Source organism: Salvelinus alpinus, chromosome 16 (assembly GCF_045679555.1).
Source record: "Salvelinus alpinus chromosome 16, SLU_Salpinus.1, whole genome shotgun sequence".
NCBI classification, from domain to species: Eukaryota; Metazoa; Chordata; class Actinopteri; order Salmoniformes; family Salmonidae; genus Salvelinus; species Salvelinus alpinus.
This window is the reverse complement of record NC_092101.1, coordinates 39,938,326-39,956,765: the sequence shown is the minus strand read 5'-3', so window position 1 is coordinate 39,956,765 and position 18,440 is coordinate 39,938,326. Positions and strand designations below refer to the sequence as shown.

At 44.4% G+C, this 18,440-nt stretch overlaps 1 protein-coding gene across 2 annotated transcripts in view; it reads left to right on the top strand.

The window, feature by feature from the left end:
* LOC139541501 (collagen alpha-1(XXIV) chain-like) overlaps window positions 1–18,440 on the top strand; it is a 316,499-nt gene that overhangs the window by 24,871 nt on the left and 273,188 nt on the right. For both annotated transcript variants that reach the window (XM_071346202.1, XM_071346201.1), the window contains exon 3: window positions 8,785–10,175. In XM_071346202.1, the coding sequence (XP_071202303.1) occupies window positions 8,785–10,175 (1,391 nt within the window). The remainder of the gene's footprint in view (window positions 1–8,784; window positions 10,176–18,440) is intronic.

Below are 18,440 nucleotides of genomic sequence, written 5' to 3'. Positions count from 1 at the left end.
AAACTAATACCCAGGCTGCATACACAACTAGTCCACAGGCTGCATACACAGCTAGTCCCCAGGCTGCAGGCACAATTAGTCCCCAGGCTGCATACACAACTAATCCCCATTTTGCATACACAACTAGTCCCCAGGCTGCAGGCACAACTAGTCCCCAGGCTGCATACACAACTAATCCCCATTCTGCATACACAACTAGTCCCCAGGCTGCATACACAACTAATCCCCATTCTGCATACACAACTAGTCCCCAGGCTGCAGGCACAACTAGTCCCCAGGCTGCATACACAACTAATCCCCATGCTGCGTACACAACTAGTCCCCAGGCTGCAGGCACAACTAATCCTCATTCTGCATACACAACTAGTCCCCAGGCTGCAGGCACAACTAATCCCCATTTTGCATACACAACTAGTCCCCAGGCTGCATACACAACTAGTCCCTAGGCTGCATACACAGCTAGTTCCCAGTCTGCATACACAACTAATCCCCAGGCTGCATACACAACTAGTCGCCAGGCTGCATACACAACTAGTCGCCAGGCTACAGGCACAGCTAGTTCCCAGGCTGCATACACAACTAATCCCCAGGCTGCATACACAACTAGTCCCCAGACTGCATACACAACTAGTCCCCAGGCTGCAGGCACAACTAATCCCCAGGCTGCATACACAACTAGTCCCCAGGCTGCAGGCACAACTAATCCCCAGGCTGCATACACAACTAGTCCCCAGGCTGCAGGCACAACTAATCCCCAGTCTGCATACACAACTAGTCCCCAGGCTGCATACACAACTAATCCCCAGGCTGCAGGCACAACTAGTCCCCGGGCTGCAGGCAGGTTTAGGAAAGAGAGGACCTCATAAGCACATGAACTCAGACATGAGCACAGTGAGGCACGTTTACTCGCTCAGTCTCTGTATTTTCCAAGGCCTCTGTGGATGGACGGACAAACCAACCTTCTGGCTGATTCCGAGCAATGGTATTCACCTAAAGCTAGTAAACCACAGACATCCTGACACCAGCATAAAGATAATGGTCACCAATGTCACTGTTTGGATCCCCATTTTAGACTGAATCCTTAATGCTTTTTCCTAAGTGTTTCCATGTGAACATGTTAAAAATACAAAAGCTACAAAGGTAAACGTCAGTCACCATCTGTTACCCCTTCCTCCCCACATTTATACCACAAGTTATTGTCTGTTCAATTTGACCCGTGACCAAGGTGAAAGGTGTCGACGTCATACGTCATACATGTGCGACTTATTCTAAAATAGCTGTGTTACGGCTTTGATGTCAGATTTTTTACCAGTCTGCGTTCTTGACTATTTTCTGTTTTGCATGCCCCCAGCGAAGTTTTCAGTAAAAATATATATTTTAAAATATTTTTTACCTCAGTTTTTACGACCACATTGAACCTGCTGTGACAACACACTATAGAAGCCTAATTTTAAATTCAAAACACTGGTTGTGTGTGTGTGTGTGTGTGTGTGTGTGTGTGTGTGTGTGTGTGTGTGTGTGTGTGTGTGTGTGTGTGTGTGTGTGTGTGTGTGTGTGTGTGTGTGTGTGTGTGTGTGTGTGTGTGTGTGTGTGTGTGTGTGTGTGTGTGAGGCTGAGTTATGTTCCCTCTTGTTCTGCCAAATCAATAAAACAGACTTTGTGACTAAAAATCTCGGAACAGATCCCTGAGCAGATCCCTGAGCAGAACCCTGAACAGATCCCTGAGCAGATCTCTGAGCAGATCCCTGAGCAGAACCCTGAACAAATCCCTGAGCAGATCCCTGAGCAGAAACCTGAACAGATCCCTGTACAGATCCCTGAGCAAGGGGAAAAGCTTTTTCAAAGAAAGCTAGCATCTCTTGATTAGCAATGAAAATACCTTCCACTGCTCCTCTCCCTCCTCCTCCTCATCCTCCTCCATCCTCCTCCCTCCTCCTACTCTCTCCTCACTTCTCCTCCTCCCGCTCTCCTCCCTCCCTAATCCCTCCTTCCTCCTCCTCTACCTGTTCCTCCTCTTACTTTTCCTTCTCCGCTTCCTTCTCCTCCTCTTCCTCCTTCTCCTCCTCCTCATCCTCCTCCCAGGATCTCCCCACTGACATTTTCCTGTTTCCTGGATTCCACTGAGTTACTGCCTTAGTCAGCCAGTTTCTCCCTCTCTTACACACACACACACACACACACACACACACACATACACACACAGTCAGTAAAACCGTTGAGTCTTGATTCCTTTTGATTTTTTATTATTATTAAAAAAAAAAAAAACACCTTTATTTAACCAGGTAGGCCAGGTAGGCCAAGTTCTCATTTACAACTGCGACCTGGCCAAGACAAAGCAAAGCAGTGCGAACAAACAACACCGAGTTACACATGGGATAAACAAACGTACAGTCAATAATGAAATAGAAAAATCTATATACAGTGTGTGCAAATGTAGTAAGATTAGGGAGGTAAGGCAATAAACAAGCCATAGTGGTGAAATAATTACAATTTAGCAATTAAACACTGGAGTGATAGATGTGCAGAAGATGAATGTGCAAGTAGAGATACTGGGGTGCAATGAAGAAAAAAAACTATATGGGGATGAGGTAGTTGGGTAGACTATTTACAGATGGACTGTGTACAGGTGCAATGATTGGTAAGCTGCTCTGACAGCTGATGCTTAAAGTTAGTGAGGGAGATATAAGACTCCAGCTTCAGTGATTTTTGCAATTCATTCCAGTCATTGGCAGCAGAGAACTGGAAGGAATGGCGGCCAAATGAGGAGTTGGCTTTGGGGATGACCAGTGAAATATACCAGTGAAATATACGTAGCGTGTGCTACGGGCGGGTGCTGCTATGGTGACCAGTGAGCTGAGATAAGGCGGGGATTTACCTAGCAAAGACTTATAGATGACCTGGAGCCAGTGGGTTTGGCGACGAGTATGAAGCAAGGGCCAGCCAACGAGAGCATACAGGTCGCAGTGGTGGGTAGTGTATGGGGCTTTGGTGACGAAACGGATGGCACTGTGATAGACTGCATCCAATTTGCTGAGTAGAGTGTTGGAGGCTATTTTGTAAGTGACATCGCCGAAGTCAAGGATCGGTGGGATGGTCAGTATTACGAGGGTATGTTTGGCAGCATGAATGAAGGATGCTTTGTTGCGAAATAGGAAGCCAATTCTAGATTTAATTTTGGATTGTAGATGCTTAATGTGAGTCTGGAAGGAGAGTTTACAGTCTAACCAGACACCTAGGTATTTGAAGTTGTCCACATATTCTAAGTCAGAACCGTCCAGAGTAGTGATGCTAGACGGGAGGGGGGCAGGTGCGGGCAGCAATCGGTTGAAGAGCATGCATTTAGTTTTACTTGCATTTAAGAGCAGTTGGAGGACACGGAAGGAGTGTTGTATGGCATTGAAGCTCGTCTGGAGGTTTGTTAACACAGTGTTCAAAGAGGGGCAAGAAGTATACAGAATGTTGTCGTCTGCTTAGAGTTGGTTCAGAGAATCACCAGCAGCAAGAGCGACATCATTGATGTATATAGAGAAAAGAGTCGGCCCGAGAATTGAACCCTGTGGCATCCCCATAGAGACTGTCAGAGGTCCGAACAACATGCCCTCCGATTTGACACACTGAAGTAGTTGGTGAACCAGGCAAGGCAGTCATTTGAGAAACCAAGGCTGTTGAGTCTGCTGAAAAGAATGCAGTGATTGACAGACTCGAAAGCCTTGGCCAGGTCAATGAAGACGGCTGCACAGTATTGTCTTTTATCAATGGCGGTTATGATATCATTTAGGTACCTTGATCGTGGCTGAGGTGTACCCATGACCCACTCGGAAACCAGATTGCATAGCGGAGAAGGTGAGGTGGGATTCAAAATGGTCGGTGATCTGTTTGTTAACTTGGCTTTCGAAGAATTTAGAAAGGCAGGGTAGGATAGATATAGGTCTGTAAAAGTTTGGGTCTAGAGTGTCTCCCCTTTGAAGAGGAGGATGACCGCGGCAGCTTTCCAATCTTATAGGATCTCAGACAATACGAAAGAGAGGTTGAACAGGCTAGTAATAGGGGTTGCAACATTTGTGGCGGATCATTTTAGAAAGAAAGAGTCCAGATTGTCTAGCCCGGCTGATTTGTAGGGGTCCAGATTTTGCAGCTCTTTCAGAACATCAGTTATCTGGATTTGGGTGAAGGAGAAATGGGGTAGGCTTGGGCAAGTTGCTGTGGGGGGTGCAGAGCTGTTGACCAGGGTAGGGGTAGCCAGGTGGAAAGTATGGCCAGCTGTAGAAAAATGCTTCTTAAAATTCTCAATTATCGTAGATGTATCGGTGGTGACAGTGTTTCCTAGCCTCATTGCAGTGGGCAGCTCTTATTCTCCATGGATTTTACAGTGTCCCGAACTTTTTGGAGTTTGTGCTACAGGATGCAAATTTCTGTTTGAAAAAGCTAGCCTTTGCTTTCCTGACTGCCTGTTGCATATCGCGGGGGCTATTCGATGCTAATGCAGTACGCCACAGGATATTATTGTGCTGATCAAGGGCAGTCAAGTCTGGAGTGAACGAAGGGATTTATCTGTTCTTAGTTCAACATTTTTTTAATGGGGCATGCTTATTTTAAACCTATTAAAGGATCGGACCCTTTTTTCCCAATTTTCGCCTAAAATGACAACAACATATCTAACTGCCTGTAGCTCAGGCCCTGAAGCAAGGATATATATTTTCTTGGTACCATTTGAAAGGAAACACTTTGAAGTTTGTCGAAATGTGAAAGGAATGTAGGAGAATATAACACATTAGATCTGATAAAATATAATCCAAAGAAAAAAAAACGTTCTTTTTTTTGTAACGTCATCTTTGAAATGCAAGAGAAAGGCCATAATGTATTATTCCAGCCCAGGTCTAATTTAGATGTTGGCACCAGATGGCAGCAGTGTATGTGCAAAGTTTTAGACTGATACAATGAACCATTGCATTTCTGTTCAAAATGTTGCGTCAAGTCTGCCCAAATGTGCCTAATTTGTTTATTAATAACTTTTCATGTTCAAAACTGTGCACTCTCCTCAAACAATAGAATGCTTTTCTTTCACTGTAATAGCTACTGTAAATTGGACAGTGCAGTTAGATTAACAAGAATTTAAGCTTTCTGCCAATATTAGATATGTCTATGTCCTAGGAAATGTTCTTGTTACTTACAACCTCATGCTAATCGCATTAGCCTACGTTAGCTCAACCGTCCTGCAGGGGACCCACCGATCCTGAATTAAGATGGTGAGGAATGCACTTTTAAAGAACAACCAGGCATCCTCTACTGACAGAATGAGGTCAACATCCTTCCAGGATCCCGTGCCAGGTCGATTAGAAAGTTCTGCTCAATTAAGTGTTTTAGGGAGCGTTTGACAGTGATGAGGGGTGGTCGCTTGACCGCGGACCCATTGTGGACACAGGCAATGAGGCAGTGATCGCTGAGATCCTGGTTGAAGACAGCAGAGGAGTATTTAGAGGGCAGGTTGGTCAGGATGATATCTATGATGGTGCCAGTATTTATGGATGTAGGGTTGTACCTGGTAGGTTCCTTGATAATTTGTGTGAGATTGAGGGCATCTAGCTTAGATTGTGGGACGGCCGGGGTGTTAACCATATCCCAGTTGAGGTCACCTAACAGTACAACCTCTGAAGATAAATGGGAGGAAATTTATTCACATATGGTGTCCAGGGCACAGCTGGGAGCTGAGGGGGGTCTATAGCAAGCTGCAACAGTGAGAGACTTATTTCTGGAAATGTGGATTTTTTAAAGTAGAAGCTCGAACTGTTTGGGCACAGACCTGGATAGCCTGGCAGAACTCAGCAGGCTATTTCTGCATTAGATTGCAACCCCATCCCCTTTCGCAGTTCTGTCTTGGTGGAAAATGTTGTAGTTGGGGATGGAAATTTCAGAATTTTTGGTGGCCTTCCTAAGCCAGGATTCAGACACGGCTAGGACATCAGGGTTGGCAGAGTGTGCTAAAGCAGTGAATAAAACAAACTTAGGGAGGAGGCTTCTGATGTTAACATGCATGAAACCAAGGCTTTTACGGTTACAGAAGTCAACAAATGATAAAACTGGGGGCTACAGGGCCTGGGTTAACCTCTACATCACCAGAGGAACAGAGGAGGGGTTGGATAAGGGTACGGCTAAAGGCTATAAGAACTGGTTGTCTAGTGTGTTGGGGACAGGGAATTAAAGGAGCAGATTTCTTGAAGATATCTGAAGAGAATAGATTCAGGGCATAAAGTACAGACAATGGTATGGTAGGATGTGAGTACGGTTGAGGTAAACCTAGGCGTGAGGTTTCGTCTCTGGAGGCACCAGTTAAGCCAGGTGAGGTCTCCACATGTGTGTGGGGTGGGACAAAAGAGCTATCTAAGGCATTTTGAGCTGGACTGAGGACTCTACAGTGAAATAAAACAATAAGAACTAGCCAAGACAGCAGTAGACAAGGCATATTGACATTAGAGAGAGGCACAAAGCAAACACAGGTGTTGATCAGGAGAGCTAAGACAACAACGGGTAAATGGCGATGAATGGGCCGAGGGGGACTGTTAGATTGATCATAGGGTCAAAAGAGCAGCAATAGGTGAGTCAGGGTGCTGTTCGGTAGTCACTACTACGCTAAGCGAGCAGAGGACACAGCGGGCCTAGCCGGGGCTAGTAGATGGTTCTTCGGAGACAACGTAACTGTATAGCCTGTTGAGACCACGTCGGCAGTCCAGTCGTGAGGATCGGCGGGCTCCGTGTCGACAATAAAGGGTCCAGGCCAGTTGGCAAAGGAGGCCCTAGAATTAGCTGTTATATGGGCCTAGCTCGAGGCTAACTCAAGGCTAGCTGGTGCTTGTCGTTTGCAGCTAGCTATCTGCGATGATCCGGTGTAATAATGCTGGCTGGCTGGTGGCTGGTGACAGAGAAAAAGGTGAAGACCGCTAGCTGTGTCTAACAAAGACTAATAGCTAGTTAGCTGGCTAGTGTAACCGATGTGAAATGGCTAGCTAGTTAGCGGTGGTGCGTGCTAATAGCGTTTCAATCGGTGACACTCGCTTTGAGACCTTGAAGTAGTGGTTCCCCTTGTACTGCAAGGGCCGTGACTTTTGTGGAGCGATGGGTAACGATGCTTCGTGGGTGACTGTTGTTGATGTGTGCAGAGGGTCCCTGGTTCGCGCCGGGGTCGGGGCGAGGGGACGGACTAAAGTTAAACTGTTACACTAGCTCCTGATGGAAGTTCCAGTTATAAGGAATAGAAATAGCAGATCCGTACCACATTGGGTGAGGCGGGTTGCAAGAAGTATATTTAGTTCGTAGATAGAAAGTGAGATTAAGTTATATACGAAGAAGAACGGCTATTTACACGGGATAAGACAAGGACAAACAGACACGTCCTACTGCTACGCCATCTTGGATTTGATATGCATTTTAATGTTAACATTTAAATGTTCGTAACATATTTCATACCTCTTTGTTCTCATTTGTCATATTGTGCTCTTCCGAAAATATTGTGCCATGCTGTTGACATTTGTACAAAAAAAAGGTGCTATCTAGAACATTAAAGTGTTCTTTGGCTGTCCCCATAGAAGAACCATTTGAATAAACCTTTTTGGTTCCAGGTAGAACCCTTTAGGGTTTCATGTAGAACCCTTTCCACAAAGAGTTCTACATGGAACCCAAAAATGTCTACCTGGAACCAAGGGTTCTCCTATGGGGAAAGCCAAAGAACCTTTTTGGAACCCTTTTTTCTAAGAGTGTAATGTTTCCTTCTAACCCCGTTATTCCCTGATTCAAAGCCTAGCTAACTACCATGCTGAGAAACTCTTTCCACTACTTTTAAACTCATTTTTAAACGCTGTTCTCCTGCTGTACTTCAATGTCAGCAGGTCAGACATGTAGTTTGAGGAATCACCTGGGAGAGAGGAAAATTCATGACTCAGCTTGTTAAGAAAGAGAGGATCATGAATCTCTGTTGGCAGATTGATTCAAACAGGCTGTTTGAAACACACACACACACACACACAAACATACACACACACACACACACACACACACACACACACACACACACACACACACACACACACACACACACACACACACACACACACACACACACACACACACACACACACACACACACTGCTGTGTGATAGTACTGTACTGTACCATCTATCCCTGTGTAGTCCCCTGTCTGGAATCATCTGGCCCTCAGCTGCCTCGCTCACTGGCCTGGCTGCCTGGCTTATTGAGGAGGATTATGGGTAATCTGTGATGTCATGGCGGCCAAGCCTTGATCAGACATTCCACCTATTTATTCCCTTCATTCACTTCCTGTGCTTCTTCTACTTGCGTTCCTTACTTTGTTTCTTCTTCTTCTTCCTTCATCTCCTTTTCTACCTGGTCCTCATCCTACACTCTTCGAAAGAATTGTTCCAAAAGGTTTCTTTGGCTGTCCCCATAGGAGACCCCTTTGAAGAACCCTTTTTGGTTCCTGGTAGATCCCTTTGGTTCCAGGTAGAACCCTTTTGGGTTCCATGTCAAACTCTTTCCACAGATGGTTTAACATGGACTCCAAAACAGTTTTACCTGGAACCTAAAAGGGTTCTACCAGGAACTAAAAAGGGTTCTCCTATGGGAACAGCCAAAGAACCTTTTGGAACCTCTTTTTCTAAGAGTGTAGAGTGATGATGCTAATGTCCTTTTCCTATCACTGTTTGTAAGGTTTGAAGATGTTGCAAGTGTCTGTCTGGCTGTCTAACTGACCTCTCTCCCCTCTCTGCTCCACAGGTGTCGATATCCTCCATTGGCTGGGCCTCACCGGCAGCAGAGACACCCTCTCCCCAGGGACCAGCTCCTCCTTCCTTCACTCTCCTTCTTCCTCTCCCCCAGGTGCCGGGGTCCTACTCAGCCCGGACGCCCACATTGAAGCCGCCACGGGGGGTCTGTTCCCGCCGGAGCTCGGTGAAGAGTTTTCTGTCGTGGTTAGCCTAAGCTCCTGGCGAGCGAACAATGCTTTCCTTTTCAGTGTGCGTGACGGCAGGGACAAGCTGCAGTTTGGCATCCAGCTGCTGCCCAGGAAGGTGGTGGTGTACACCGGCGAAAAGGCCTCTGTCTATTTCACCTACAACGTGCACGACGGGTGGCAGCACTCTTTCGCCGTGAGTGTGCGGCCGCGCTCAGTTTCGTTCCATGCGGACTGCGGTGCGGTGCAGCAGCGAGAACAGACGCTGACCCGGGCACATGTGCTGGGGTCCGGATCCAGAGGCCTGCTCACACTAGGAAGGATGAAGTCTAAAGCAGCGCAGTTCCATGGCCTCATATGCCAGCTGGACATCTACCCCTCAGCCCAGGCTGCTGCACATTACTGCCACTACCTTAAAAAACAGTGCCGGCTGGCTGACACTTTCCGATCGCCACCGCCACCCTCCAGCTTGGATATGGAGGTTTCTGGCTCCCTGGCTTTCTCCCCTATTCCTCCTTCTCCAGCATCCCAGACTGTGGTGGTGCCCCTCTCCCTGGCTGTAGACTCCCAGCAGTCCACCAACCTGGCCGGATCAGCCCCCAGACCCTCCCTGGAGGGGTCTGGAATACTGTATTTAAGCCCCTCAGAGCAGTCTCACCTGGGGGTCAGGACCCAGACCCAGAGCTTCCTGCTGGATCACATCACCTCTATCCATACACCCACAGCAGGGCCCATTGGCCCGTCCTCAGGCACTCTCAGTGGGCTGAAGGCCATGGGCATCACACACAGGAGTACCAACTCCAGCTCTGGATCCAGCCCAACAGGGGGCTCCACCAGGCAGTCTCCCCAGTCTGAGAATGACACAGAGGAGGAGGAGGAGGAGAGGAGCCCCAGGAGGCCCCAACAGGTCACCACCGCCACCCCAGGCCTGATCTCCCCTGTCAGGCAGAGCCGCTTGAAGGAGGACCTGAGGAACAGCTCCAGGCCTAGAGACTCTCAGCCCCAGCCCACTAACCACCTCGTGGACACCAAGCTCAGACCCAACGGCACCACCTTGTACCGGGAGATCCAGGTGGACACCTCAGAGGAGCATGGCCAGGAAGGGGCCTACGATGTGGGCATGGAAGGCTACGACTATGGATACGAGGAACCAGACTACTTCTACAGAGACTATGACGAGGCATTTCCCGGCCCCAAAGGAGACCCAGGTCCTCCGGTAAGTGTTTGGAATTCATAAGTTCTAATAACAGATATGAGAATGTTAGAAACTTGTCTTCGTAGTGTGTTTCCCGGAAGTCAGAGCAGAGGCGTGCATGAGCAATAGGGGAAAATCACAATGCATCATTAATTAAGCCTACTTTAGGGTGATGAGGTCTTGAGTGTTCTGTTGGCCCTCTCTTTTAAACACACAAATGTTTTGCCAGGGCCTTGTATTGATTTAGAGGCAAGGTGAGGGCGTGTCCAAGCACTTTTCTTTTTTCATGTATCAACAGGTGGTTAAAATAACACGTCATTCCCCTTTTGAAATAATGCCAGTGACTCGTTCATACTCTTGTGTAAGCGGGGAGGGGAGTAATTTATAACTGAGGGTTGCTCCCTATAGCCTAGTGACAAAAGAGCATCAAACAGGCTGATGTCAGCTAGCTGTAGAGGCAGCTTTTCTTCTCTTCAAGGAGAACAAGACTATACCATTCTGTCATATCGGCGATGTTGATCTATTGCTTATGACCCTATGGCAGCCTGGGAGTGGCACAGCTGATGGAGGTGTTTCCAAGTCAGAGTCTTGCTACTCAATCTTTCTCCTGAAGGACTTGAAGCCACAATTTATTTGACCATCAAATTATTGCAGATTACACCTTTACCGTGAGGTGAAAGTCCATGCCTAACTTCTGTTTCTCTCATTCAACTACATGAGCCTAGAACTGGTAGACAAACTACGAGGCCAACTAAACCAGACTATTACTGTTTTCCATAATTCAAGGAGTCAGATATTGACTTGTTTTTTCATCCTCCTTGATTTATGTGTTGTGAAAATGAGAGCAGCCAATAACTGTTGAGTACTCTCTAACAGGCTCCATGTTTTGGATGTAGGATCAGCGGAAGGTCAGTGGGTCAGTGTGTGATTGTGATGTCACCACCTTTTGCACTCAGCGCTCCAGATTGAGAATATGGCTATGTTCTATTCAGCGTTCTCCTGTGCGCCATGCTTTCCCATGCTCAATTTGCCCAGTTCCGTGCTCCATTTACCTGCTCTGGAGCATGCAAGTACAGCGAATGGAACACAGAAAGTATCTCACCCTCAGAGAGGCTTTGGCTTTGGCTCCAGATAGCCAGTGTAGAAGTATATAGTAAACATAGTAGCTGTATATGAATATGAATATGCAATGCTGATGCTTCTGGAGTATTTGTCCGTAGATCCTAATTGCCTATACTGTACAATAGTTTTCATCACCAAAGATTTTTGGTAACCCTTTATTTTACAGCCCATTATTTATAATATGTCTTCTATACATTTTTTACTCCATATACAAACCTACACATACAAACAACAATTTACAGACTCACACAAACAATTTCTTAATCTCATCTGCCCAGACCCACATGCTCACACTCCCATCCCTAGTGTCTGCATTATTGTTTGCCACTTGGCCTTTAAATTGATCAATTTGTTTTTCTTGGTCGCCAATGCTATTTCAATATTTCAATAATAAATCATTCGATTTTCTATTGTGTTTATGATGGCGGATTGATTGATTTCTTAGTATATGTTTACGTTTTTAGTACATGTTTTTTCAAGTGATGAGAGGGATGATGAGAGAATCGTATAGCCCATTGGGTCTCTCAGTACAACCCCATCCGTTTCATTTCATTCCATATTGTTATGAGGTTCTTAACTATGAAGATGTTAATGTTCTTAGCTTAATCTTTTGAAAACAAACATGTAAAAAGATTCTGAGGATGAGCATGTGCATCTTCAATATGTACCCATTGTTCCTCTTTAGTGCATTTAACTATATGTCTCAAGTAAAAGCCTTGGGTGGCGAGTTGATACAATTCCTGGATGTCTGGATGTTTTAAATCACCCTCAGACTGGGGAAGATTTATTTGCCCATATTAAGTCTGTTATGATCGAATATACTTGTCAGTGGCGACCCGTCATTCAGGGCAGGCAACCGTTTTGAGCCCCACCTGTTTAGCTATAAAAAAAAAAAATATATATATATATATATATACAGTGCAGTCGGAAAGTATTCAGACCCCTTGACTTTTTCCACATTTTGTTACATTACAGCCTTATTCTAAAATGGATTAAATAAAAAAAATCCTCAGCATTCTACACACATTACCCCATAATGACAAAGTGAAATTTTAGCAAATGTACAAAAGATTAATTTAAATAATACCTTGTTCACATAAGTATTCAGTCCCTTTGCTATGAGACTCGAAATTGAGCTCAGCTGCATCCTGTTTCTATTGATCGTCCTTGAGATGTTTCTACAACTTCATTGGAGTCCACTTATGGTAAATTCAATTGATTGGACATGATTTGGAAAGGCACACACCTGTCTATATAAGGTCCCACAGTTGACAGTACATATCAAAGCAAAAACCAAGCCATGAGGTCGAAGGAATTGTCCGTAGAGTTCCGAGGCAGGATTGTGTTGAGGCACAGATCTGGGGAACGGTACCAAATAAGTTCTGCAGCATTGAAGGTCCCCAAGAAAACAGAGGCCTCCATCATTCTTAAATGGAAGAAGTTTGGAACCACCAAGACTCTTCCTAGAGCTGGCTGCCCGGCCAAACTAAGCAATCATGGGAGAAGGGCCTTGGTCAGGGAGGTGACAAGAACCCAATGGTCACTCTGACAGAGCTCTAGAGTTCCTCTGTGGAGATGGGAGAACCTTCCAGAAGGACAACCATCTCAGCAGCACTCTACCAATCAGGCCTTTATGGTAGAGTAGCAAGACGGAAGCCACTCCTCAGTAAAAGGCCCATGACAGCCCGCTTGGAGTTTGCCAAAAGGCACCTAAAGGACTCTCAGACCATGAGAAACAAGATTCGCTGGTCTGATGAAACCAAGATTGAACTCTTTGGCCTAAATGCCAAGCGTCACATCTGGAGGAAGCCTGGCACCATCTCTACGATGAAGCATGGTGGTGCATCATGCGGTTTGGGATGTTTTTTAGAGGCAGGGACTAGAAGACTAGTCAGGATCAAGGGAAAGATGAACGGAGCAAAGTACAGATAGATCCTTGATAAAAACCTGATCCAGAGCGCTCAGGACCTCAGACTGGGGCTAAGGGTCACCTTCGAACAGGATCGCGACACTAAGCACACAGCCAAGACAATGCAGGAGTGGCTTCAGGACAAGTCTCTGAATGTCCTTGAGTGGCCCAGCCAAAGTCTGGACTTGAACCTGATCGAATATCTCTGGAGAGACCTGAAAATAGCTGTGCAGCGACTCTCCCCATCCAACCTGACAGAGCTTGAGAGGATCTGCAGAGAAGAATGGGAGAAATTACTCAAATACAGTTATGCCAGACTCGAGGCTGTAATCGCTGTCAAAGATGCTTCAACAAAGTACTGTGTAAAGGGTCTGAATACGTATGTAAATGTGCATTTCAGTACAAAAAATGTTTTTGACTTGTCATTATGGGGTATTATGTGTAGATTGATGAGGGGAAAAAACGATTTAATACATTTGAGAAAAAAGCTGTAATGTAAAAAGATGAGGAAAATGTCAAGGGGTCTGAATACTTTCCGAATGCACTGTAGTGTACAGTCGTGGCCAAAAGTTTTGAGAATAACACAAATATTAATTTCCACAAAGTTTGCTGCTTCAGTGTCTTTAGATATTTTTGTCAGATGTTACTATGGAATACTGAAGTACAATTACAAGCATTTCATAAGTGTCAAAGACTTTTATTGACAACTACATGAAGTTGATGCAAAGAGTCAATATTTGCAGTGTTGACCCTTCTTTTTCAAGACCTCTGCAATCCGCCCTGGCATGCTGTCAATTATCTTCTGGGCCACATCCTGACTGATGGCAGCCCATTCTTGCATAATCAATGCTTGGAGTTTGTCAGAATTTGTGGGTTTTGTTTGTCCACCCGCCTCTTGAGGAATGACCACAAGTTCTCAATGGGATTAAGTTCTGGGGATTTTACTGGCCATAGACCCAAAATATCGATGTTTTGTTCCCCGAGCCACTTAGTAATCACTTTTGCCTTATGGCAAGGTGCTCCATCATGCTGGAAAAGGCATTGTTCGTCACCAAACTGTTCCTGGATGGTTGGGAGAAGTTGCTCTCAGAGGATGTTTTGGTACCATTCTTTATTCATGGCTGTGTTCTTTCGGCAAAATTGTGAGTGGGCCCACTCCCTTGGCTGAGAAGCAACCCCACACATGAATGGTCTCAGGATGCTTTACTGTTGGCATGACACAGGACTGATGGTAGCGCTCACCTTATCTTCTCCGGACAAGCTTTTTTCCGGGTTCCCCAAACAATTGGAAAGGGGACTCCTTCTTGACACCAGGCCATCCCCCAAAAGTCTTTGCCTCACTGTGCATGCAGATGCACTCACACCTGCCTGCTGCCATTCCTGAGCAAGCTCTGTACTGGTGACGCCCCGATCCCGCTGCTGTATCAACTTTAGGAGATGGTCCTGGCGCTTGCAGGACTTTCTTGTGTGCTCTGAAGCCTTCTTCACAACAATTGAACCGCTCTCCTTGAAGTTCTTGATGATCCGATAAATGGTTGATTTAGGTGCAATCTTACTGGCAGCAATATCTTTGCCTGTGAAGCCCTTTTTTGTGAAAAGCAATGATGATGGTACGTGTTTCCTTGCAGGTAACCATGTTTGACTGAGGAAGTACAATGATTCCAAGCACCACCCTCCTTTTGAAGCTTCCAGTCTGTTATTCAAACTCAATCCGCATGACAGAGTGATCTCCAGCCTTGTCCTCTTCAACACTCACACCTGTGTTAACAAGAGAATCACTGACATGATGTCAGCGGGTCTTTTTGTGGCAAGGCTGAAATGCAGTGGAAATGTTTTTTGGGGATTCGGTTCATTTGCATGGCAAAGAGGGACTTTGCAATTAATTGCAATTCATCTGATCACTCTTCATAACATTCTGGAGTATATGCAAATTTCCATCATACAAACTGAGGCAGCAGACTTTGTGAAAATTTATATTTGTGTCATTCTCAAAACTTTTGGCCACGACTGTACTTTATTTACCAGGTTTATTTGCCATTAAGTAGTATGCTTTATTTGAGTTTAACATGTAGTTGTTGGCTTTCTTCAAAAGTTAAAGATCGTATTCCTGCTTAAGTTCAGAAATGTAATTTTCTGCTTTACCTTGTAAAGATTTTTTATGGGCTTTTTCTAGGAGTGATTTATTTTTCTTTATTTTTAATTTTGAAATCATAACTGACTTTTGCAGAATATGATATTATCATTCCGCCTTAAAAGTCATCTCAAATTATGCTGGGGTCGGCTTTTCTCTGTCCTCTATGTCTACATTTGTAAAGGCAAAGGTTTTACATTTTTTATGTATTTCATTTTTTACGTATTTAATACATTTCGAGTCCAGAAGATGCGCACTCTTCATTCTCCAAATTCTGTTGCTAACTGTATTTTCTATTGGTGTAATTAAGCATGATACCGGAGAATGATCCGATATCACTATATCATACGTTATTTAATCCAGTAAATTGTTGAGTCCATTTTTTAAAATAAAATGTTGGGAATTGGGAATCGTAATCTCCAGGTGTCATGTAAATTATTTGGAGAGATAAAAATTGTCAGCCTCTTTGGAGGCTCCCAACAGTAAATTAGCCTATTTTATTACAACGTCTGCCAATCTTATCGAATGTATGCTTAAGGTCACCTGCTAAAATAATAGTTCCTGACTGGATTTGATCTAATATAGCTTTAATTGGTTCTAAAACGACCAGATTTACCCCTGTTGGGATATACTGTACAATGAAATCAATGTGTATCTTTCATCAAGGTACAATTCAGCATTAGAAAACGTGCTTCTTGGTCCATGTGCTGGGATATAAGGGACAATTGTGTATTCTTATTTATCAGAATGCCTACACCTCTGCTGTTACTACAGTAGGTGGCAAGATAGGCTTTTCCAACCCAGCTCCTCTTTAAATGTTCCATTTAAAAATAAAAAAATGTAACTCTTACAAGAAAACTACATCTGCTGACAATCGTTGTAAGTGTTCGAGAACAATATGCTTTTTTCTCCTCAAGGAGCCCTTGAACATTCCATGTGATAAGTTGGACATTGTTGGTCTTTACTAGTATAGAATCAAAGTTAACCTTATCTGTTCCATCTATCATTGAAGAACCAGGTAAAACATTTTAGCAGACATGACATATGAGGGCGGTGGGCATTCCATAGAATGGGAGGATCATGTTTACAATAACTATGTATTTATACTATTACAGCCCATTATTTAACAGGTAGTAATTTAGAAATGACTACAATAGCAATTACCTACTCTGCTGAAATAAATAGCATAGATCAGCATAGGCAGCCTTTGCTGTATTTTTGCTGGTGACCAGCCATCACTGTGTTTTTTCTGGTGACCACTAGCCTTCACTGTGTTTTGGACACTGGTGACCAGCATAAACTGGTCACCAGCGTACCTCCATATCCTGGTCACCAGCAAAACCAGCATTAAGTCACCTTATTATGATGGCTTTGCAAAGTGATGTTTCATTTCTTTTGGAATCCAGCCAGAGCGGGGATATCCAAAAATGTGAACTTTTATTCACCCACAATCTGCATTCAGAATGACTGCCAGGGTTGGAAAGATGAGATGATTAAATGAGACTACCTAAAGCATCTAAACTGGAACAACCATTTTGGTAACAGGTGCAATAAGTCCAACTAACATATTGGATTAGTTTAGAAACATTTATGTTCTTTATCTTTGTGTAGCATAAAAAAACTGATATTGAAAAAATATATAATAATCATACTGCAATAGAGCATGCTGGGAAATATGATAATGATGGCCATGGTTTTGCAGACCAGCTTGACCAGCTAGACCATGCTGGACCAGCATAGACCAGTTTGGTCACCAGCATACCAGCATCACCAGTATAACTGCATAAGCTGGTCAACAGCATCACCAGCTTGACCAGCTAGTCGGTCAGCCTAACCAGCTAGACCATGCTGGTCAGACCAGCTTGACCAGCATCAGACCAGCATATACCAGCATGGACCAGCTTGAAATTTAGGCTGGTCTATGCTGATTTTAACATTTAGGATATTTTGATCGGGTCCCATTGAGATCCAGTTTGACTCGACACTGAGATTTGAGGAGGATGTTTTGGGGGAGTTCACCCCAGCTGCACACTTCAAAGGCACTTCAAAGAGGGAGGAAGTACAGCTTTCTCAATCATCACCTTCTTGATTCACTTCCTCTATCTGAAATACATTTCACTGCTGGTACTATTAGTGCTACCTAGCCTGGTTCAACCACAGAGAACAATGGTGAGTGCAGCGTTCAGTCTGGTGTTACCTACAGTAGAAAGCAAATGAACAGATATGACATGGCACATGCCATAAAGATACATGTAAAAGCGAAAAGACATAAGGGGCCGTGTGAAATGTTGAATACACTCCCAGTTTTAGGGTTTTGTTAGGCACAACATGCTGCTAATATTATCATCAGATAAAGAAAGAAGAATCATTGTCTCTCTTGGTCCTGTTGTTTTGGTGAGAAGAAGGCGGTAGTAGTGCACTCAATGTTTCCATCACTGTGTGTGTAGGAGTGTGGCTCCATGAGCAGCCAGCTGTTTCTGTCTCTGAGACATTATCTCTTTGTCCCTCTGATACTGACAGAGAGGAATAGAATGTGCAGGACTCCCTCAGAAATGCACACACACACACACACACACACACACACACACGTGTACTCGCAAACACACACATACATACACACACTCTTCATTTATTATTCTGTATTATCTAAAATAGTTTTTCCATGACTGTCTGTGTGTATTATATGTCCTGACCGTCAGACTCTTTCATGCTGTTTAGCAGCTTGCTAAATTGTGAACACAGTGTCATAGCAGTCAGATTGTCATCAGTATTACCCATCCAGAGCCAAGGCACTCAGCGAACCCTCTTCCTGTAAGTTGGTCCAGTGATATCCTCTCTCTCTCTGTTTGTTTGACTTGGATCAGCAGCCCATGAAGGATACATGATAACTGCAAATTCATTTAAAAAGCCTCCAGTTTCCAATAATACTTTAAAGGAAAACTCCACCCAAAAACTGTATTTTGCCATTTGTTTCATTAGTCCATTGTTGATATAGTCTCAAAATGTTTTGCATGTCAGCAAACAGGTTTTCAAGATGTATAACTTTCAAAATACAGAAATACAGCCGGTATGATGCATTTTGCATCATAAATACATCATACCGGATGTATTTCTGTATTTTGAA